The sequence below is a fragment of the Pogoniulus pusillus genome, chromosome 1 (genome assembly GCF_015220805.1).
Source record: "Pogoniulus pusillus isolate bPogPus1 chromosome 1, bPogPus1.pri, whole genome shotgun sequence".
Classification (NCBI taxonomy): Eukaryota; Metazoa; Chordata; class Aves; order Piciformes; family Lybiidae; genus Pogoniulus; species Pogoniulus pusillus.
The window spans coordinates 36,743,071-36,762,692 of NC_087264.1; the positions used below are offsets into that span (position 1 = coordinate 36,743,071).

The 19,622-nt window shown below is 40.3% G+C and overlaps 1 protein-coding gene across 8 annotated transcripts in view; it reads right to left on the reverse strand.

The window, feature by feature from the left end:
• HECTD1 (HECT domain E3 ubiquitin protein ligase 1) overlaps positions 1–15,334 on the reverse strand; it is a 67,356-nt gene extending 52,022 nt beyond the window's left edge. For 3 of the 8 annotated variants that reach the window (XM_064148353.1, XM_064148335.1, XM_064148361.1), the window contains exons 1-2: positions 14,861–15,332; positions 12,422–12,705 (exon numbers count right to left, since the gene is read on the reverse strand). In XM_064148353.1, the coding sequence (XP_064004423.1) occupies positions 12,422–12,561 (140 nt within the window). In that variant the 5' untranslated portion in view covers positions 12,562–12,705; positions 14,861–15,332. Of the gene's footprint in view, positions 1–12,421; positions 12,706–14,704 lie in introns of all 8 variants that reach the window. The other 5 variants (XM_064148376.1, XM_064148366.1, XM_064148332.1 and 2 more) reach the window with 4 other exon arrangements.
• Between the last annotated feature and the right edge of the window lie 4,288 nt (positions 15,335–19,622).

A 19,622-nucleotide genomic window follows, 5' to 3' on the forward strand; every position in this document is an offset into this window, starting at 1 on the left:
TAGTTTTAATAAAAGCTGTCACAGAAAATTCTTTCAACCTACTTCAACCTCTGAGCTTTATGCACTTGATGCTCTTTTAAGAGTTCAGCTTTGGTTTGGGAGTTTTACTTGGGAACTGAGGTTGGTTGGTTTTATTGGATATTGTTAGCAACCAGGAAGTTCAGAGCTAGACTACATCATCCAGAAGAGGCAGCAGAAATATTTTATAAGTATTTATTGAAGACAAAAATGAAGACTGAAGAGGGGAAAAAAAAAAACAAAACAAAAAACAGACAGGTAAAAAGTGATACTGAAAGCATTTAATATCACTTGATTTTTTCTCTCATTTTTCTTGCAGCAAATAAAAAAGAAAACGCTCTGGACCAAATATAAAGTAATCTAACAAACAATATAATCAATGCCTAACAGAAAAATACACCATTAACAAAGTGAAAAGCAGAACAGATTATGAAAAACCACCCATGATATAATCATGCATATAAAAAATTATATTACACCTCAAACAAATGTAGAAGAAACAAAAGGGTAAATTTCATTTTTCTGAGACACTGGTATCACACACATGGCAAAAAGTCATGCCCAAGCCTCTTCACATAGCCTTTCCCTGTGTGGGTGTCAAGAAAAAAAAAAAAAACATATTCATACATGTGAATTAGTTCCAAGAATTTAAGCTGTATTCCAGTTGAGCACACAGTTTTGAATAATATGCTGAATTCCTGTGCTGAACTAAGTTAAGCAGCCCAGCAGCAGAAGCTTCTTGTGGACAAGTGTAACTGACTGGCTTTCATTAATACCACACAAGCGAGCAAGCAAGAATGCAGACACATACATGCACACCCTGCAAGTTTGAAATACTGCCGACTTACCACATTATTGCCATCTTGTGATCATTAGTCACATTAAATCAAGACTGAGCCCCACTCATTACTAGCTCAGAGCTTCTCACTGTATTGTCTTGTCCTAAACAGAAGAGTTCCTATTCCATTGCCTGTGACATACAAGTTGTTAGCATTTGTAGTACTGTAGTGTGAGGGTTCACATCACAGACCAGGATCTTTCTGCACTGTCAGAATAAAACAACAGATTCCATCCTAGAAAACCTAAAGAATAACTGCACAATAAGACAGGTATAGACAAGAGAACACAAACTAGTCATCTCACATGATGACATTTTATCTTAGCAGCTTTGACAACTACAATATACTGCTTAGCATATCACATCATTACAATGGATTTCCTTATTCCACTTCCTCACGACTTTTTAAAGCATGTTACTACTGATTCACTGTCAGTGAACTCATTATCAGCATTTTCTGCTCTTTTAATAGAGATGTTCTAGGGAAGACAATTTTTTATTCTAGCTTCTATCAAAGGAATGAACTGCACTGCTGTCATTATGCCCACAATTGCTACCTAAACTGCTGCTTTGAATGTGCATGCAAACTGACCATGAAAAAAAAAAGATGCTCTACTTTGCTTTACTCAAGCAACCAAATTCAGCACAAGAGGAAGATACACAACTCATGTGTAAAGTGCTACTCCTACTGATGATCACAGAAGATCTTTGACCTTGGTTCTGTAATAATTACACATTATTTTCAAAAATATTTGGTCCAGGCACTAGAAGCTTTTCACAGAAACATTCTAGTTGAAAAAAAAATCCTCAGGATCACCAAGTCAAACCATTATCTCTACAAAGTTCACCCTTACACCATATTCCCAAGTACCACATCCAAATGACTTTTAAACACATCCAGTATTGGTGACCCAACCACCTCCCTGGGCAGCCCATTCAAATGTCTGACCACTCTTTCTGTGAAAAAATGTTTCCCGTTGTAGAATCAAGAGCTGAATAAAAGGAAAGCAAACTCCATTGGAGACTACACAACTAGATAAACTACATGGACTGCTAGGAGTTTTAAACAGAACGATTAACACACATACAAAACATCCTCAATACAAAGCAAAACAAACCAACTCTAATACTCTGCTAAACACCACTTGGGAGCTTTTCAGTTCTGTCATTCGCACACAATGGTTAAGGCTGTAAGAGTACAGGAGGAGGATATACCAACACATCCTCACTGCTTCAACCATTGTCTTCTCAAAGAAGTGGCTAGAATAATTACAGCATAAAACTGTACAGCTGTCATTTTGAAGACCCTCATGTTGCAGGTAACGTTAAATACTGTTGAATTTCAAACTGTTCAACCATACTAGAAGCATCAGCAAGCAGGTCAGCTTTGCAGAGATCACCCTCAAATCTCCAAATCTACAATAAGCTATGACATGGGTCTCTCATGGTTGAAACAATGATCATCTGCTTTACATGTCCCAGAGACAAGAACATACATATGTGAGTAGCGTTAGAGAAAGGAAGCGGTAGGTGGGAATAATAGCACACGATGGGAAATGGGAAGCAACACTATCACAGCCATATAGCAGGAAGCCAAATTATGTCACTCCTGTCACACAGCATCACTGTGATTCCTATGTGGTGGCACCTGACCCCTAAGAAAAAGGGATCTTTACCCTTACTATGTGGACGGTCTTTAGTCCTCAAGATTGTATGAACAGGCTTTCAAAGCAGTTGGGCCGTCACTCAATCCAATCCTCAATAAAGGCACGCTGTTAATGAAGTGTAAACCCAAGGAAGCAATTCCAGCAACAAGTCTTGAAGAGAGCATGTGCTCAGCTTCTCAACATCAGCAGAAATCAAAGAGCATGACAGACAAGCCATTTTGTGTCACTACTACACCTTAATTCCAAGAAGCCACCACAGGCTTATTTAGACAGGCTGCAATAGATCAAAGGGACCACAGCTGCCTCAGGTATCTGCTCTAGAATAGGTCCCATCAGTAACAAGGACCTTAATACTGTTTCAACTAAAACCATACTTAGAACTAAAACATACTTTGACAGGTAGTGAAGTAAAGCATTTCAGAAGTGTCTGTACCAGTGGCTACATAACAGACTGTCCTTTAGAAAATCATTTACCTGGAGAAAAGAATGCTGCAAAAATTCCCAGGACAGCAGGGAGGAAGAACTACAGCACTGAACGAACTGCTATGACAGCAGAGCAACTGATGCCTAGCTTTTACAGCACTTCTGTCTACTGATGTGATACTTTCAATTTCTAAGAGGGAAAAAAAAATCTAAACTTAAAACATCCCAGCATCAAAACTGCTTTCACCACCTTGCTTTTATGTATTAACTAAAAGAAGTAATATATCTCAGAGAAGAGAAACAGGAGAAAACTGTTTTCTCCTCAAAGTCATGGGGCAAAACACTATTCACAATGATCAACTTGCAGTGAAACAAAAAAACCACGGTGGTGAGTTTAATATAGAAAATAAGTATCTATCTTTTAACAGTTTTTACTCTTTCAAATTAGAAAATAAGGGCCAATAGGTAGTCACCCCACAATTTCAATTTCTATGTAGGTACTTCTAATGAGTATGAAAATTAAAAGAAAAATATTTTTAGATTTTAATTTCTAAGAGACTGTGTTAACATTGCGTTGGTCACTTACTTCCTTAAGTACTTTAAAAGGGTGATTAGGGACTGACTTAGTGAATTAAAGAGGTTACTCAGTGTTCTTAGTGAAAGACCCACATCAGCAAGTTAATGAGGTTACTCTGCTACCAATACTGCAGCGCTTGCTAATTAAGTCTCTCAGTTCTGGATGTCCACTCAACTTCATTCGTTTACTCACAGGATCCACCCACCACGTTTCAAAGATCTTTGTAGAAGAAAGGTTTATAAGCAACAGTTTTTTGTAAGTTTGAAGCAAGTACTATTAATTTATCAGTATCTACTCTCTAAACTGTTAAAATTAGTGTAGCAGAGCATTCTCTGCTCCCTATACTGGTATCAAGAACATAATTAAACCACATTTTAAAAGGTACTGACTCTACCTAATTTCTAATTAAAACCACTTAATATTTTAACATGGAAAGTATGAAAGAGTGTAAAGATCACAATGCACAAATTCTCTACTATACATTCTTTCTCTGAAGAAAATTCTGAATGTCACAATGGTATTGAAGTCAGTAAAGGCTAGGGAAATCTGTCCACATAATTATATTACTACAGCATTTACAGTATTATAATCAGCATAACTCCATATGCTGACACACTTCTGAATCCTTCCTTCCTCCTTGCCTCATCCTCTCTTTAGGCACAGAAGTATGCATGAGGATGCAAAATCATTGAATAGCTACAGCACTAAGCTTCTTCCAGTGCTAAGCCTGATTTTACAACTTGCTAGTGTAAAAAGGTACTAAGGAAGAAAACCAGGCATTCTAAAATCATTTAGTTAATTACATTTTGTATTTGAAATGTAAGTGCCTTAGCTAGAGCAGAAACAATAATAGTAGTCTAAAGATTACTGCCGTGTTTAAACAGAAGTCAAGAAGGAAAAAAAAGACCACAATCTCCAAAATAGTTAACACAACTACTGCTAGCATTAGGGTGTGTTGCTCAATTCCAGAGTAACCGCTGGGTTCAGTTGATGCAGAGCCCCAGCCATGTGACAGCTCCTGGTCCAAGACATGTGACTTGTGGCAGAAAACCAAGCTCAGCTGCCTGCCATCACTTGTGCTGGATCTGAAATGCAGACCATCTGCTAAGAGCACTTAAAAGTGGGAGAATAAAGAATAACACGGCCTTTGTATATTTATTAACTACTTAATACATAATAATTTTCAATAACTAAATATTAAAATACTTAATTTAAACCTCATTAGTAATTGGTTTTGTGGAAAAATAACAGTGAAATATTTATGACACCGTGTCAGACGTCTTTAAAGTTTCTAAGATCATACATCCTGCACAACAGATTTGTTCTAAAAGCTACAGTAATTCCAAGTAACTTTTGATCAATGATTGGTTTTCCTTCCTGTAGTTCATTCCATGAGCAGATCTCAGACTTAGCCTCATTTCTTCTTTTGCTGAAATACTGCTTTGTTTCCAAACATGAACTAAAACCATCAGCAATGAATATCGCTCACAAGAGAATTGCCTGCACACCTGTGTGTATTCCTCCAGACCCATTTCCAAAACTTACTGTACATTATTGTTCTTACAATGCTTTTACATACCAATAAAGGCCAGAAAATATCAACTTACAGATACTTTAGAGATATCATCACACTGTAACTTAAAAGTTATGAGGAAGAAGCAAGTAAAAACTAATAGCTGATTGTGAAACTTTTACCACAATCATAAAGTATTAAAACTCCTACCACTTGGGGTCTACTCTTAACTGCAATCAGGGTTCAAGCCACTAACATGAAGTCAAAGAATGAAGAACTTTATCCTGTACCTATTCCAGCAGAAACCCCGCATTATTAGAAATTAAAATACAGTAATTTAGCATTCCAACTTCCTTTTAGCTAAATAAAAGGCAGATGGCAGAATCCTCTTCTGAGAGTTCACTATTAAGTGGGAACACATCATCTACATATTCAAAAAGTAATGGGTAAAATGAAACCAAAGAAAAAAATGCAGGAGAACAGCTTTTGTAGAATAGGTAATTTCTGAAGAAATTAGCTTTGTACTTGAATGTACAAAAGATCTGTTGGCTGCCTTTTGCATTGTTTAGTATCTTATAAAAGATGCCATCCATGCCTCAGGGCAGTAATTCTGCAAGTTTGTTCTCCTATTTCCAGCATTTTGCAAATATTTTGCAGAAACTTGGGCTACAATAGCTGAATAAATTAAAGGACTTGAAAGTACAGATATTTCTGCCTGTGATTTCCACTGGCACCAAGGTGAACTGTGCAAACAGATAATAGCTTGCACATACATTACATTTGCTAACATTTTGAAACTAAATACACAAGAAATATGATAATGTAAATATGCCTATATACACACATCTTTTTCCTGCTGAATTTTGCAGGTGCTCAAAAAAAAACCCAAATGACTTAAAAAAACTTCCATTTTCTCCTTACCAATTTACTGAACATATACTCCATCTATGCCTCTTACAGTCTTTTCAAAGGAGGCTGACATTTAAAATAACATGACTGCTACAAATATTCAAGAAAGGAAGCTGTTATTTGAAATTCCTGTAGCACCTATTTTATTGGTCTCATCCAATTTACAAGATTATAGAATCTTTCAAAAAGTCATTAACTCACTGCCTTAAACTACTGCACCCATCTCTTCCATCGTACTTGCAAGAATCACTTCAACTCTTATCTTACACACAAAACCCTTAAAAAAAAGGCCACAAGGTGATACTATTGGAAGACCAGTGAAAGGCAGACTAGTAAATAGTTACAAATACAGTGTGATGAGTTAGCTGTAAAGAATTGTCTAGGCATTGAGCCTCGTGTCAGAGGCATGGGCTCATTTTAAGAAAATGCATTTTAAACACACCAAATGCAAGTTATAGAACTTAGCCTATGGAATACATCAATTCATACCTAAGCAGTGAGCAATCATATCCTGGAAGGTTAACTTTGAATATAAATAACTAAAAAACTACTTCCTGAACAATGTTTTAAAAACATCTAACTAAAATTGGGATGTATAACAGGTAAAGTTAGTTAAATGTACTAGTATAATCAGCACGGATGAAGGCAACAAAAGAAAATACCTCCAAAGAACTTGGAAACTGAAGAATTAGAGGGAGGACAAAGATCAAGAGCTGTGAAAACAGTGTATAAAATAAAAATACCTTAAAAGTAGTTTTGCTTAAAATAATGAAACAAACAGAAAAGACAACCAGGCAGCTGATCAAACAGCAAATCAGGGTAAGATCAGCTAGGATGTCCTACTGAAAACATTAGCTACAAATTATGCTTGTATCAAAGAGGCTAAACTTAGTAATAACCAGGTAAAATATAGAGGCACGTGACATTAGAAAGGATGCCACTTTATATGACCTAATACTCCCTTCTGACCTTTGCAACCATTAAGATTCTCAAAATTACTAGACAAGGCTAATTAAATCTCCACAATACCTGTGACAATGAGGCTATACTACTCACTTGACAAAGAGCAAGCTAAAAGAGATTAGTATTAAAATCCTTCATCATTGCAAAAAAAAAACAACTACCCAACAACAAAAAAATAGTCTTAAAAATCAGAAATAATTTAAAACATACTGTCACAAGACACACTTCTGAAAATCACAGCTTACACCCCTACCAGACAACAGGATGACCACGAACCAGCAATGCATCTTTGTGGCATCCTGGGGTGTATTGGAACATGCGTAGCTAGAAGGTCGAGAGAGGTTCTCCCCCTCTACTCTGCCCAGGACACATCTGGAATACTGTGTCCAGTTCTGGGCCCCTCAGTTCAAGAAGGACCTCAGGGAAGTGCTTGAGAGAGACCAGCTACAAAGATGATGGAGTGGAACATCTCCTTTCTGAGGAAAGGCTGAGAGATCAGAGTCTCTTCAGCTTGGAGAAGAGACTGAGAGGTAACATCATTCATGTTCACAAAGATGTGAAGAGCAAGTGCTGGGAGGACAGAGCCAGGCTCTTCTCAGTGATGACCAATGATAACACAAAGGGCAATGGGTGCAAGTTGGAGCAGAGGAGGTTTCATGTGAAAATAAGGAAAAACTTTTTCACTATGAGGGTGACAGGTGCCCAGAGAGGCTGTGAAGTCTCCTCCTCTGGAGACATTCCAAATCCCCTTGGATGTGTTCCTGTATAACCTCTTGTAGGTGATCCTGTTCTGGCAGGAGAGGTGGACTCAATCTTCAGAGGTCCCTTCCAACCCCTAGGATTCTATGCTTCTGTAATAGATCCATCTCAGAAAAGCACTCTAAAAGACTCTGAAGATCCCACTACACTGAATGAATAACTCCAGCACTCACATTTTGATATTGCTCTACCTTAATTAAGGAAAGAAAAAATTAGCAGGAATCACATGAGTCTCACCACTGTAAAGCTTAGAAAAAATCATTTCCTCAGATATGTCTGCATTAGTCCAAGCCAGTAATTCTTAAGAACATATGCTCTGCACAGTTTAAAATAATGAAAACTGTAGTTTCTCACTGGCAGCAACACTTAGCCTAATTTACCCATGGCTGCACTCCAGTATAAAACCATAATAGTGGCCTAACTTTTTTCCTCCTTGAATATAACAGAACTAACAAATCCATAGGACACACAACATGAGAACACCTTGATATGGACAGGGTTGCTCTCTCAGTTTTACTAAGATTGCTAAAAAACACTTTACCACTGTCTGAATTACAAAGATGCTTTTAAAGCCAGCCCAAACTTTAAAAATAGGCCTGAAAACCACCACTTCAGATTCCTACCCCTATCTCTACAGGGGAAAAAAAAGTTTTTTTCTCTGGTTACCTAATTATTTTCATTTATCCAAGTTGTAAAATCCTGACAAGTACCAGAGGATGTAGTAATCAGGGAGAGGTAAAACTGAATTGTTCCACATTATTCTACTCATCTCACCAGTTTGTGTCAACGGTCTTCGGTTCACTAGAACTTCTTATGCCTGGTATTACACATTAGCAAATAAAAGGGAAAGATGTACCTTTCACTACTGAATACATACTTAGGAAAAGACAAGTTTTGATGTAAATTAAACAAATTTAATCTAAAAACACAAACTAAAAGGATTTATATTTTCCACACTAGAATCCTCTGGACAAAGTTTTCTCAAATAAGCTGGTAACTCTTGGTAATTCTCTGTTTATCAAATCCGCTAATTCTAGCTATACAGCGGTGACCTAGAGAAAAGTCAAAACAGAGACAGTCTTTATCTAAGAAAGAGCAAGTGGATTTCATCTCTTCAGCATATGTAATATTTTATTTAGGTTTTACTTTAACTGTTACACTACCATCTTGGTCTACAAGCCTTCTTTGTAATTGAAGAAAACAATTAAATAGCACCTTTCTTGCTAAATCTGGCAGAGAAGTAAAGAAAACAGCAACACAAAGCCCAGATGTGAGGACTTCTCATTTTATGTCACCAAAAATAAAGTGTAACGACCAGATAGAGTGGAAAAAAGTAACTGAAACACCTGTGTGGAAAACTACTACACCAATAATGGGAGACTGCAACTAACAGTCTCTCCACTGTCTTTGAAATTACCTGTAACAATTTAATCACTAAAAATATCGTTTCAATTATGCTTATGCAAAATGCACACTTAAAACTCCTGTTAACAGTTGATTTAATGGCATACAATTTAACTGCAATTTGGGACTAATACAATCACAAATATTCACTCATTAGGTTCCTGTAGCTCAAGCTACTGGCTTTTGCTACTGGTAAAATGCTAGCCATTCTTCATGCTAAGTGACTAACAGTGTCTGTGACTCATTATCACCAGAAGATGAATGTGCTTCTGCTATTTGTAATGCTAACATCTAAACAGCACTAAAAATCAGACATAATATGCAAATCTTGGGAGTAATAAAGAAATGTCAATTATTTGGCACCACTCTGCTATTGGCTGCATACCCCACAATCTCTTGTGATACTGCTAGAACTTTGACGGACCACTATGGAATAGACCATTATACACTTATGCCAGTTTCCTTTTTCTGATTTGATCTGACACTAGCTTCAATATCTGTTACTCTTGTACAGAAATAAGTTACCAACTTTAAAATATAACATTTCTTTGAGAATATCTGCAAAATAACTATTACTTGACTGCAATAACAAAGGACAACATTTTGAATCTATCATTTCCTTTTTTTCCTCTCCAAGTTTGTGATCTTTCCTAGGTGAGACTGGGTCTTTGTTCATAGTTTTCATGTGTCTGCTTCATAGCTTTGCCAGTCCTTACTATATGTAGCTTTTAATTGACAGATGTAGTTCACTACAATTATGAGCTTTTTTTTAGTTTACATCATAAGATCAAATAATTTCTTACATAAAAGTGGACTAATGCTTTAAGTCACGCTAACACCACACCTCATTCTTCAAAACTGTTTTTCAGATTCTACCTTCTATCTTGAAGCGGTTGAATTCCACAGATGAAAAATTTTCTTACACTTTTCTTAGTCAACCTAAGTAACAGCAATAAGTAATGGCAATAAACATTTCCAAGAGCTTGAAATAACATCTGTACGACACACAATATTAGGGAGTGCTCTTCTCACTAAACAAAGAAAAAGATGTTGTGAAGTCCAGACATTGGTTTTGGATTTGTTGGGGTTTTTTTTACCAACAGGAAAATATGCCCATGTTTAAGCCACGCACACATTGAAATTTTCTTCAAAATTAGTTCCTTAAAAATGTGTTTGGCAACCATTCTGTCACGTACTAAATCTGCTATTTAAATAATCAATAATTCCTTAGAAAGCATAGCTGAAAAGCAACTTGAAAATACTATCCAATAATTTTAGTTACACTCTCTTAGCATATGACAGTTTTGGATATTTGAACTGTCATCTGGAAAGATTTTAAAAATACTGAGAGACATCTTCTATTTCTTAGAAGGACTTTCAAAATAAATGTCATCTTGAAATGCAGGCGATGATAGCACCAGCTAAGAAATTCTCCACTGAAGTGGGTGTAATTTCTCTGCTTCTCCCTCATTTCCAGTTACACAGTCCCACCTTCTGGGCTCATCACATACCTCTAGAAAGGCTGTAATTCAATGTAACAGCAGGAAACTCATCACATTCTTGAGTGGATTTTAAGAGCAGCTTGCTCTTCCAATGAATTAGATGAGTCTAGTAAGCCCTGATGCTGGCACCAAGCAAGAATACAGTTGGGATGAATAAAAATGGCGAGCAGTAAGTTCAAGTAGCAGCTCTCCCTTTGGAAGGGGATGAACGGCCAACATCATCTCATCAACTGCTCTGGAAACCTGTCTTCAACATATTGACAGTACTCATCAAAAGTAGCATTTTTTCTTTTCTGTAAAATTACTTCAACAAGCAGGGAACCTCAATAACTTTTTCCTAATTTACACTTTATTCTCTGCTATTTAAGGGAGGATTACAGCAACAAAAGAAATCAACAATTTAGAAAAGCAGTAAAATTAAATTATACCAAAACTCAAAACAAAAATTAGAATGCCAAATAATACTTCACATGTTTCTTCTTCCATCTTATTCCAACAGAGACCCTAACAAATGCTTAGGCCCAAACTTCTATTTGTGTTCTATACTGAATATACTGAGGCAGGAAGTTCATTTATGTTTGTCAGAAAAAATCATTCTTAACTACAAAATTATATTCAACAGCGACAAATCAGTAATTCAGTAACTCAGCTTTTCTGAGGCTGAAAACACAAGGCTTCAACAGTCAAATATATCTCCCTACAGTAAACATCTTCCAAGGCAAAATTTTACTTGTAAGCTCATCAAGGGCAAAGTCAAGCAACCACAAATCCTAAAGAAGTGTACAAAACTGTGCTCTACTACAGATCCAACATTTAGACATATATGAATTTCAAAATTCCCTGTAACAAAAGCAATCACAAAAGAGATAAGCCTCTTAAAACTGAAAACTCTTCTCTCCAGAGCAACAGAGCTAAACACTGTGACAAGCAGCTACCTTCTTAGTTGCTTCTAAACCCATGCTCCTAAGTAGTGGGATGTATCAGAAAGACAGTGGCCACACTCCGAGATACAGAAAATAGCAAAGTGAAAATACGAACATGGAAAAGGGGAAAGATGCAAGAGCAGCAAAATCAGAACTAAGGAAACAAATTAAAAGAAAAAAACTAACACTACCAAAAAGAAAAAAAAATCCACCCACAGAAAAAGAAGATAGGTCAGATTCAAAAATCATGATTGTTTACACTTTAACTGCCTCCTTTCCACACTACTCCTGGGCCTTCACAGGCTGTAGAACAACACATGTACTATTAGTAAGCAATAGTAGTGGTTACATCAGCATTTTGTACGGTGAGCAAGACAGAAAGGAACAAGAACAGGGACACTACTCATGTGAAGTGCACAAATGCAGTTGAAGAAAGTGCTACAAACAAGAATATTCCTCAGAGGCAAAACATTTGTGTAATATCTGTCACTTCCTTCATGATTTGCAGAGCTCAGAAAAGGCTCCAGTATCTCTTCAGAATAAAGTTGCAAGAGTATGGATGCTTCAATATATCTAGAGGATCATTTCTACTCTTAATGCAAAAATAAAGCTTTTTCCTCTAGCTTTAGAAATAAAACAAAAAACCTAAAACTAACAACTCCACAATAGGACTCTGAATACACTTCTTGAAATTGATCAGCTGAGGTGTCAGAACAGGAACTGCAGATCACTCAGACAATGCTACATTTTTAATCAGACACCAGTATGTCACTTAATATTAATAAACAGAGCCTCCTTTCAGTGACCTACACTCAAGTTCCATCTGTAAAAACGTTTTTGAGGCTGAAAGTTTCTAGGAATGTTAAACACTACATACAGCTACAGAGAGAGGAAAACACTCTCAACGAAAGCCAAAACTACTTACGTTTCAAAACAGCGATCCACGTTGTCTGACATCAGAAGTAGCATGCATAGCTGTTCCAGTGCTATTAGCTGCATATCCCGTTCATCTCCCTGCCCCATCTGCAGCCATTCCAGCAAGGTGTCTGGGTCCACATCTGCCATGATTTCAATTTAAAAAAAAAAAAAAAGGCAGCCACCTCCACTTAAATGAAGAGGTAGCAAAAATATCCTTTAATTATTCCAGCCAGGCAAACTTGAGTAAAACTAATATATCTTCAGGTAGCCCCTGGCTTCTGTGGCTTTCACCTGGAAAGTGAAACAAACAAACAAAACAAATCATCATTATCTTTTAAACTTTTTGGATGTGTTCCTCTCTAAAATTTATAGCATATCTTTGGGGTGACATTAAGAAAACTTCCACATATTTGATCAGCAATTTATTTTTTTCTCTTCCAAGCTTCATGAGAGTAAACAGTTCTGTTTCACTGGAAACAAATCTCTTGTTCCAGCTGATAACCAAGCAAGTCTGAAGAGTCTACTCATTTCTAGAAGACAAAATTTTAGAAGTAGAGAACCTCTTTAGCCCTTTCATATGGTCCTAAAGCTAAAATAAAGACAAATAGTGTTGTCTTGCCTACTCCTTCCTCTTTTAACATCACTTCATAACTTTCTGAAGTATGGATTAACTTCTCACTGAAGTATTCAAAGAAAGACATAAATTGTGACACTTCAGATACAAAGCCACAAAACAAAAGAATTACAACTAAAGACTTGGGAGAATATTTGCAAAAGTTTTATTAATTCTTTATCTATTAAAACAGCACTCAAACTTAAGGGGAAAAAGTGCTTTTTAAGGCCAAGGCTAAAAATGACACTTTAAGAATCAATTCTGTTTTCAAGAGTTATGGGATCATTTTGTTTTTTTTCAGAAATGAAAAAATAATTTAGAGTTGGTTTTTAATGCAGGGAATAATTCAAATAATTCTTGTATATATAAGGTAAAAAACATTATTTGTTGGCCAAATGCCACAGTTGTACACGCAAACTGAAGACCAAAAAAGTCTCTTTAAAATGTTAATATTTTTTGCCCACGTGCTTGCTTCTTACTTCATCTTTTACTAACATATTGTCAAATTTACCTCCCATGCCTAAGAACACAGCAAGCATACCTATTTACATATAAAACTGAAAAAGTCACAAACCAATCTTTACAAATTAAACATAGTAGGGAAAAATACTTTCTAAAAAAGTGCAGCTTGGGGAGAGGAAATAGTTTACCAATATGAAATGCAAGACAATGTCTGCACAAACTGGGGGAGGGGGCGGCCTGCGGGAAGAAGCTCAAATTGGACAAAGTCTGCTTAGTTGTTTACTTGCTGCTAATGAGCTAATAGTTAAAAAATAACTCCATCAAGGGCACATCTACAAAAGGGAATCAGAAATTGGTATTACATGGACAAATGTACACTGAATCAGCACTGCTGTTTCACAACAGCTCTGAAATCAAAGATGCGACCTAAGTGCAACGTGCAATATTTGTTTAATACTTTCGGGCCATAACGACATTACAGAGCACTCCATTACCACTTGCCAGTTAGATACTTTAGTTATTGCTGCAGTCTTGCTGTAAAAAGTCAAATGTTACTGAATTAACTTTCTCTTCCTTAATCGATACCATGATTCTCCAAGCTTTTGAGAGACTATTTCCTGTTTCAAAACTTTCAGCCAGTACAAGCGAGATCGTATTGTAAGCATAGTAACTTCTCCTATCGGCTACTAAATCATTAACTTCAGAGGAGGAAGGGAGCGGAGAGGGGAGAGAGGAGGAAAAGACACCGAATGTCACAGAAACAAGAGAGAAACAGTGTAGTAAGTTTAACACAGACACCTTCTAAACCCAGAAGGGCTCTAACTAGACGTAAACGTACCACGGAACAGAAAACAGAGCAGGGCGAGAGGCCAGGACTCCCAAGAGAGCCGCACCAGAAAAGGGGCCAGGCCGCAGCCAAACTCATCCCCCACCACCGAGGCCTATACACAGAGACGCACCAAAGGGGCCCCAGGCCAGTGCGCAAGGAATTTGGGGCCCTTTCCCCACACTCAGCCTCTCGGGGAAGGGGAGCCCTCGCACCGGCAGCCTGCCCCCTCCTCGCCGCCCCCGCGCACAGGCAAGCCGGCAGCATGAGGGGCTCCCCGGCAGCGCGGCCTCACTCAGCCCCTCAGCCCCCACAGAGATTTTCCAGCACTGGCCGCCTTCCCACCGTCACAGGCAAAGGCCCACAGCCGTAGCTTCGGGCTCGCTCACCCCGGGTCGGCCGACACCGACCCGCCAGGCCAAGACAGCGACGCTCGAGTTCCTAGCGAGCCGCAGGCCTCGCAGGGTGACCCGGCCTGACGGCTCAAGAAAGGCACCGTCTCCCCACTGCCAGCCGGAACGGCTTCGGACCGCCTCACCGCTCACCTCTGCCTCCCAGAGCCTTCCAGCCGGAGCCGACCCCTTCTTAACGCCGCGGGGAGATAGGAGGACAGGTAAAGAAACGGCGTGAACCCCGCAGCAGGCGGTAGTCAGCGGCATCCATGGCGCTCCGCCCGGCACGGGATTGGGTGGGAGGAGGGGGAAGGGAGCCGCGCCGCGGCCTCGGCGGGGAGGAGCTGGCACTGGCCGAGCGGCCGCTGGGGGCGCTGCGGTAGCGACGCGGGCGGCACCGGACGTTACAGCGAGGGACCTCGTCACATAGGCGGTCGTTCGGTGCCAGCGGGACGCGACTGGTGGTCGCCCTCCGTAGCTCGGCTCCGTTGGTGGAGGTGCCGCGGCGACGCAGCAAAATGTGCCTGCGGGGTGGCAGCCCACTGAGGGGAGGGGAGTCCGGCGTAGCGGGCCAGGCGGCTCTCGCAGCGAGATGAGGCCGAGACTTCCGGACCCGCCTCTGGAGGGACGGGGGCCGCCGAGCCGAGCGTCGCGGTGAGGGCGCGCTCTAGTGAGCCCTGGCTCCTCTTTCGCTGTGCGAGGGGAGCGTCGGGCACAGCTCTCCTGCTCAGGCGCCTCGGGGTGTCCTGGGCCTGACCCTAGCCTTGCGGACGGGATCCCGGAGCTCCTCAGGCCAGTCGTCCGCCCTCGGAACGGAAGGAGCGGGTTACAGCCTCCCCAGCGTGTGCTTCAGCAGCCTTTCTCTGGCTGCATGGGGATTGCCTGCTTGTACTTTGCAGGGCACACTCTTGGAGACGCTGAACCACCTCCAGCGTCTCCATTAAAGGGGCAATGATAAACTGATCTAAGCGTTGCAGTAATGGAGCCTTCGAAGCAGCGGGTTTATCTTGCCCTTATCCTGTGGTGAGTTTCAGATAGTGCAGCTGTACGGTGTCGGTTGCGACGCGTTTTGCTGTAAAGCAGCCTGCCACACACGCCACAAAATGCTGTGTGGTTGCCTCACGTATGGCTGAGAGAAAAAAAGAAACCCCGAAGCAAACTGCTATAAACTTAAAATTAAGCCCTATACGCAAAGGATCTTCAAAATAGGTTCCTTCTCTGTAGCATGACCTGCGTTGTTTTAAGGAATTTAAGCCTATTAATGGCGGTATGAGTGTGGTAAATAAGATAATTGTGCATTTGCATGCCACTCCTACCTACCTCATAGACATTTCCTGTAATTAGGAGGCCTCTAACTACACACTGAACAAGAAGGCAACAGCAGTCCTGCTTGGTTAAGAGTTGGTCAAGACAAGTGTAGAATTTGTTATTGTTTGGTGTTGTAATAACACCTCTCGGAAGTGTTATCTTTGTTGCTGCTGTACGTTTCTTACGGCGTACAAGAGCAGTAGCTCTTCTGTCTCTATTTCTGATTTCTAGGGCAGCTTAGTCTTTCTCTCTTACTGAGTTAGGTCTCACCTTGCCACTTGTTCCAGCTCTGCCAAGATTGACATATGCATCCTTCTCCTGTGTTTGTCCTTCAGAGGTCATCAAGATTTCTTATATGCTTAAAGTTAAGGACATGAGGCAGAAGGAGGACTGAGTCTGCAGCCTTTAAATTTAGAAGCTTGATCTTTCACTTTCACTGGTGCAGAAGCAGCAGAATTAGGCCAAACTTAGGAGAACTGCATCTGCTGAGTAACCTCTCTCCTGTTGCTTGATACTGGAATACTTTCCTTTGCTTTTTACTGTGAAGAGAAGTTTCAGCAAAAGCAGCATCATTGTTCCTCCAAAGACAAAAAACAAGTGCTAATTTTCAGTTATAAACACATTGAAACCCTGAAATCAATTTTTTCACTCTTCAGATAGGCTGCAGTTTCTGTTTCAGTTATCTTTGGGCAGATACATAATTATACATGTAGAAGATGACGTTATCAAAATACAGATCAGGAACAAAAAAAAGTTTAAATGCTGTACATGCATCAGTCAGGGTTGGAAGGGACCACGAGGATTATCTAGTTGCAACCCCTCTGCCATGGGCAAGGATGCCCTACTCTAGATCAGGCTGGCCAGAGCCCCATCCATCCTGGCCTTAAATACCTCCAGGGATGGGGCCTCAACCACCTCCCTGGGCAACCCATTCCAGGCTCTCACCACTCATGGTGAAGAACCTCCTCGTCACATCTAGCCTGAACCTACCCATCTCCAGCTTCACTCCATTCCCCCTAGTCCTGTCACTCCCTGATATCCCAAAAAATCCCTCCCCAGATTTTTTGTAGGCCCTCTTCAGATACTGAAAGGCCACAATAAGGTCACCTTGGAGCCTCCTTTTCTCCAGATTGAACAACCCCAACTCTTTCAGTCTGTCCTCATAGGAGAGCTGCTCCAGCCCTCTCATCATCCCAGTGGCCCTTCTCTGGACACGCTCCAGCATGTCCACATCCTTCTTGTAATGGGGGCTCCAGAACTGGATGCAGGTGGGGTGTCAGCAGAGCAGAGGGGGAGAATCGCCTCCCGCGACCTGTTGGCCACACTTCTGATGCAGCCCAGGATCTGGTTGGCCCTCTGGGCTGTGAGTGCACACTGCTGGCTCATGTTGAGCTGCTCATCCACCAGCACCCCTAAGTCCCTCTCAAGGCTGCTTTCCAGCCAGCCACTGCCCCCCCTGTATTTGTGCTTGGGATTGCCCTGACCCAGCTGGAGGACCCTGCACTTGGTCTTGTTGAAGCTCATAAGATTGGCTTGTGCCCACCTCTCCAGCCTGTCCAGCTCCCTCTGGATGGATCCCTTCCCTCCAGTGTGTCTGTTGTACCACACAGCTTGGTGTCGTCAGCAAACTTGCTGAGGGTGCATTCAGTGGCACTGTCCATGTCACCAACAAAGGTATTGAACAAGACTGGTCCCAAGACTGATGCTTGAGGGACTCCGCTTGTCACTGGTCTCCACTTGGACATGGACCCATTGACAGCCACTCTTTGGGTGTGGCCATCAAGCCAGTTCTCTATCTATCTCACCGTCCACCCATCAAACCCATGTTTCGCCAGCTTGGAGACCAAGATGTGGTGTGAGACAGTGTCAGTTGGCTTGCTCAGGTCCAGGTAAATGACATCAGTTGTTCGCCCCTCATCTATTAATGTTTATGTATAAGTAATGCATTTAGAGGACCAGCCTCAGGCTGCACCAGGGGAAATTTAGGCTTGAGGTGAGGAGAAAGTTCTTCACTGAGAGAGTCATTGGACACTGGAATGGGCTGCCTGGGGAGGTGGTGGAGTCTCCGTCCCTGGGGCAGTTCAAGGCAAGGTTGGACGTGGCACTTGGTGCCATGGTCTAGCCTTGGGCTCTGTGGTAAAGGGTTGGACTTGATGATCTGTGAGGTCTCTTCCAACCTTGGTGATACTGTGATACTGTGATTTAAAATACTAATAAGCAAGAATATACCACTTAAAAGTACTAGAAATACTTTGCAGTGCTCTGTATTTTTCCTGTTAATGGGACAAATGTCCTGTTGTATTAATTACCCAATTTGGTTTGTCCTGTGTATCTATATAGAAGTGCATCAAGTAATGTATTACAGCTTTAGTCATAAATCAGCTTTTTCATTGTGATGCATTTCTAATATATAAGAGTTTGCTAGTGATTTTTATTGCTTGTGATGAGATTTCTTTTCCCTAGAAGGAAACAGGAGAACATGAGCTGCTGACCTGATGCTTTACTGATTATATACTTCTTACAGTAGGTATGCCTATGGTCTGATGAGTACTTCTTCTGCTTCATGTGCTGATTTGGCATTCACATTATTTTTTTCTCTGCTAAAATATATCACAGCAAGTGATACCCTTGAATTTTCAGCCTGTGGCTGTCATTTGGTTAGTGCTAGGAAAAAGGACATGAATTAGTGCAGCCAGTCAAGGAAGGCAAGTAATGCCATATGCTGAGGTAGGAAGTAAAACATCTTGATGGCCATAGTTGCTTTGAAAAAATCATGCTGAGCATTGTGTGACACTTGCAAAAACAACTACAGTTCCCCGTGCTTGTATGATGTATGTTAGTCATTCAGGTAGAAAATGACCTAAATTCTAATGCCAGCTGACACACACTTCATGTATGACCTTGACCTAATCCCTTAATCACTGCATGTGTTTGTAGCCTCCTTTATGGAAGAAAAAAAAAAGAAGAAAGAAAAAATACATAGCAATGCTGGATCATAAATATCTTAGCTAAGTTGCTGAGGCTTGTTACTGTATTAAGTCTTACTATAAGACAGAATTCCTCTTTATGACTATACTTGAGCAGGTCACACATGTAAGTGGCTGAGGGTCATTTTGGAAACATAGATTGACCTTTGTAGAATGTGATGTTGACCAATGACCAGCATTTTGGCTGTGTATTTGCCTGAAAATTAAACCTTGGCTTTAAAAGATAAAACATCATTACAGTTACCGGCCTAGCATTGTTATGTATGAACTGGAGAGAAATATGCTGTGCAGGGTAGCAAGGGTCAGGGATTGGTGGGCTGCAGATGCAGAGAGCTTGAATCATAAAGCATAACCCACTTGAGACAGCTGCTTGTTAAGAAGACATTGCAGGTGTTCTCAAAAGGAATTCTGTTTCAGAAGAATCATTTTGGCTAGAAGTTTGCAAAATCATGATGGAAAAAACATATTTTTCCCACTTACACCTCAAATTAAAATCACACTTATTACTACTTTTCTGTTACATTCTGGCTGATGTGTTCTACAGGTTTTAGCTTATAGTACAAGGGAAAACCTGTCATGGGTACTGTTGCTGTCATAGTAAGGATTGTAAGCTTTAAGTA